The sequence below is a fragment of the Aphanomyces invadans genome (genome assembly GCF_000520115.1).
Source record: "Aphanomyces invadans strain NJM9701 unplaced genomic scaffold supercont1.53, whole genome shotgun sequence".
In the NCBI taxonomy this organism is placed as follows: Eukaryota; Oomycota; class Saprolegniomycetes; order Saprolegniales; family Verrucalvaceae; genus Aphanomyces; species Aphanomyces invadans.
This window is the reverse complement of record NW_008580198.1, coordinates 305,868-306,688: the sequence shown is the minus strand read 5'-3', so window position 1 is coordinate 306,688 and position 821 is coordinate 305,868. Positions and strand designations below refer to the sequence as shown.

At 49.2% G+C, this 821-nt stretch overlaps 1 protein-coding gene across 1 annotated transcript; it reads left to right on the top strand.

Moving 5' to 3' along the window:
- Window positions 1-121: 121 nt before the first annotated feature.
- H310_13567 (hypothetical protein) lies at window positions 122-522 on the top strand (the record flags this gene model as incomplete). Its single annotated transcript, XM_008881117.1, has 2 exons — window positions 122-217; window positions 271-522. The coding sequence occupies 2 exons, from the start codon at window positions 122-124 to the stop codon at window positions 520-522; spliced, it is 348 nt and encodes a 115-aa protein (XP_008879339.1).
- Window positions 523-821: the final 299 nt, after the last annotated feature.

The window sequence follows — 821 nt, the reverse complement described above, 5'->3', positions numbered from 1 at the left end:
CTCGACCGGTTCTCTATATGGAAAAATTCAATATATATAATGACAGTATATACCATCCGACGATGCCACCGACGCCAAACCGAAACAAAAAGGGCGTCGGCTCTGTTTCACAGCTGCCATAATGGCTGTCAACCGCGATAACTCCAAGCTCTTGACCTACGAAGCGTTTGAAGGAAGTCGTAAACAACCCAAGGACTACCACGCAATGTTTAACCATGTTTACTTCGTCGCATGGTTCAATGCTTGCTTGACGATTTCGCTGCTCTACAGAAATCCAACGTGATCAATACGTTAGACAACGCCAAGTACCACAAGGGTCTACCGGACGATACCCCCTCAGGATCGTGGACGAAGGCACGAATGATGCAGGGGTGCGCCACCTACGACATCGAATTGAACGTTAAAGAATATCGTTCAACTTTGTGGGCCAATATAAAAACTCACATCGCAGCCAACATCGTAGCTGTCATCGTGCAGATGGTCATGGACCGCGGCCATCGCGTCGTCTTCACGCCGCCATAAAGTAGCGACCTGCAACCTATCGAAATCATTTGGTCCTTTGTCAAGGGCGCTGTTGGACGATACCCGGCAACGTTCTCTGACGTGCGTGAGAGGCTTGATCGTGAATTTGACTGACTACCGTGCTATGTGATTTTCGACTACATTGACCATACATAAAGCAAAGTTTTGGATATGGCCGCGTACCTGGACTCTGTCAACGAAGCAGACGATGCGGCTGGAACTCCGTTCTCCTCGGATAGCGAAATCGAAAGTGATGGCGACAACTGCGGCGATTGCACCTTGGGTGACTACGAAGGTGA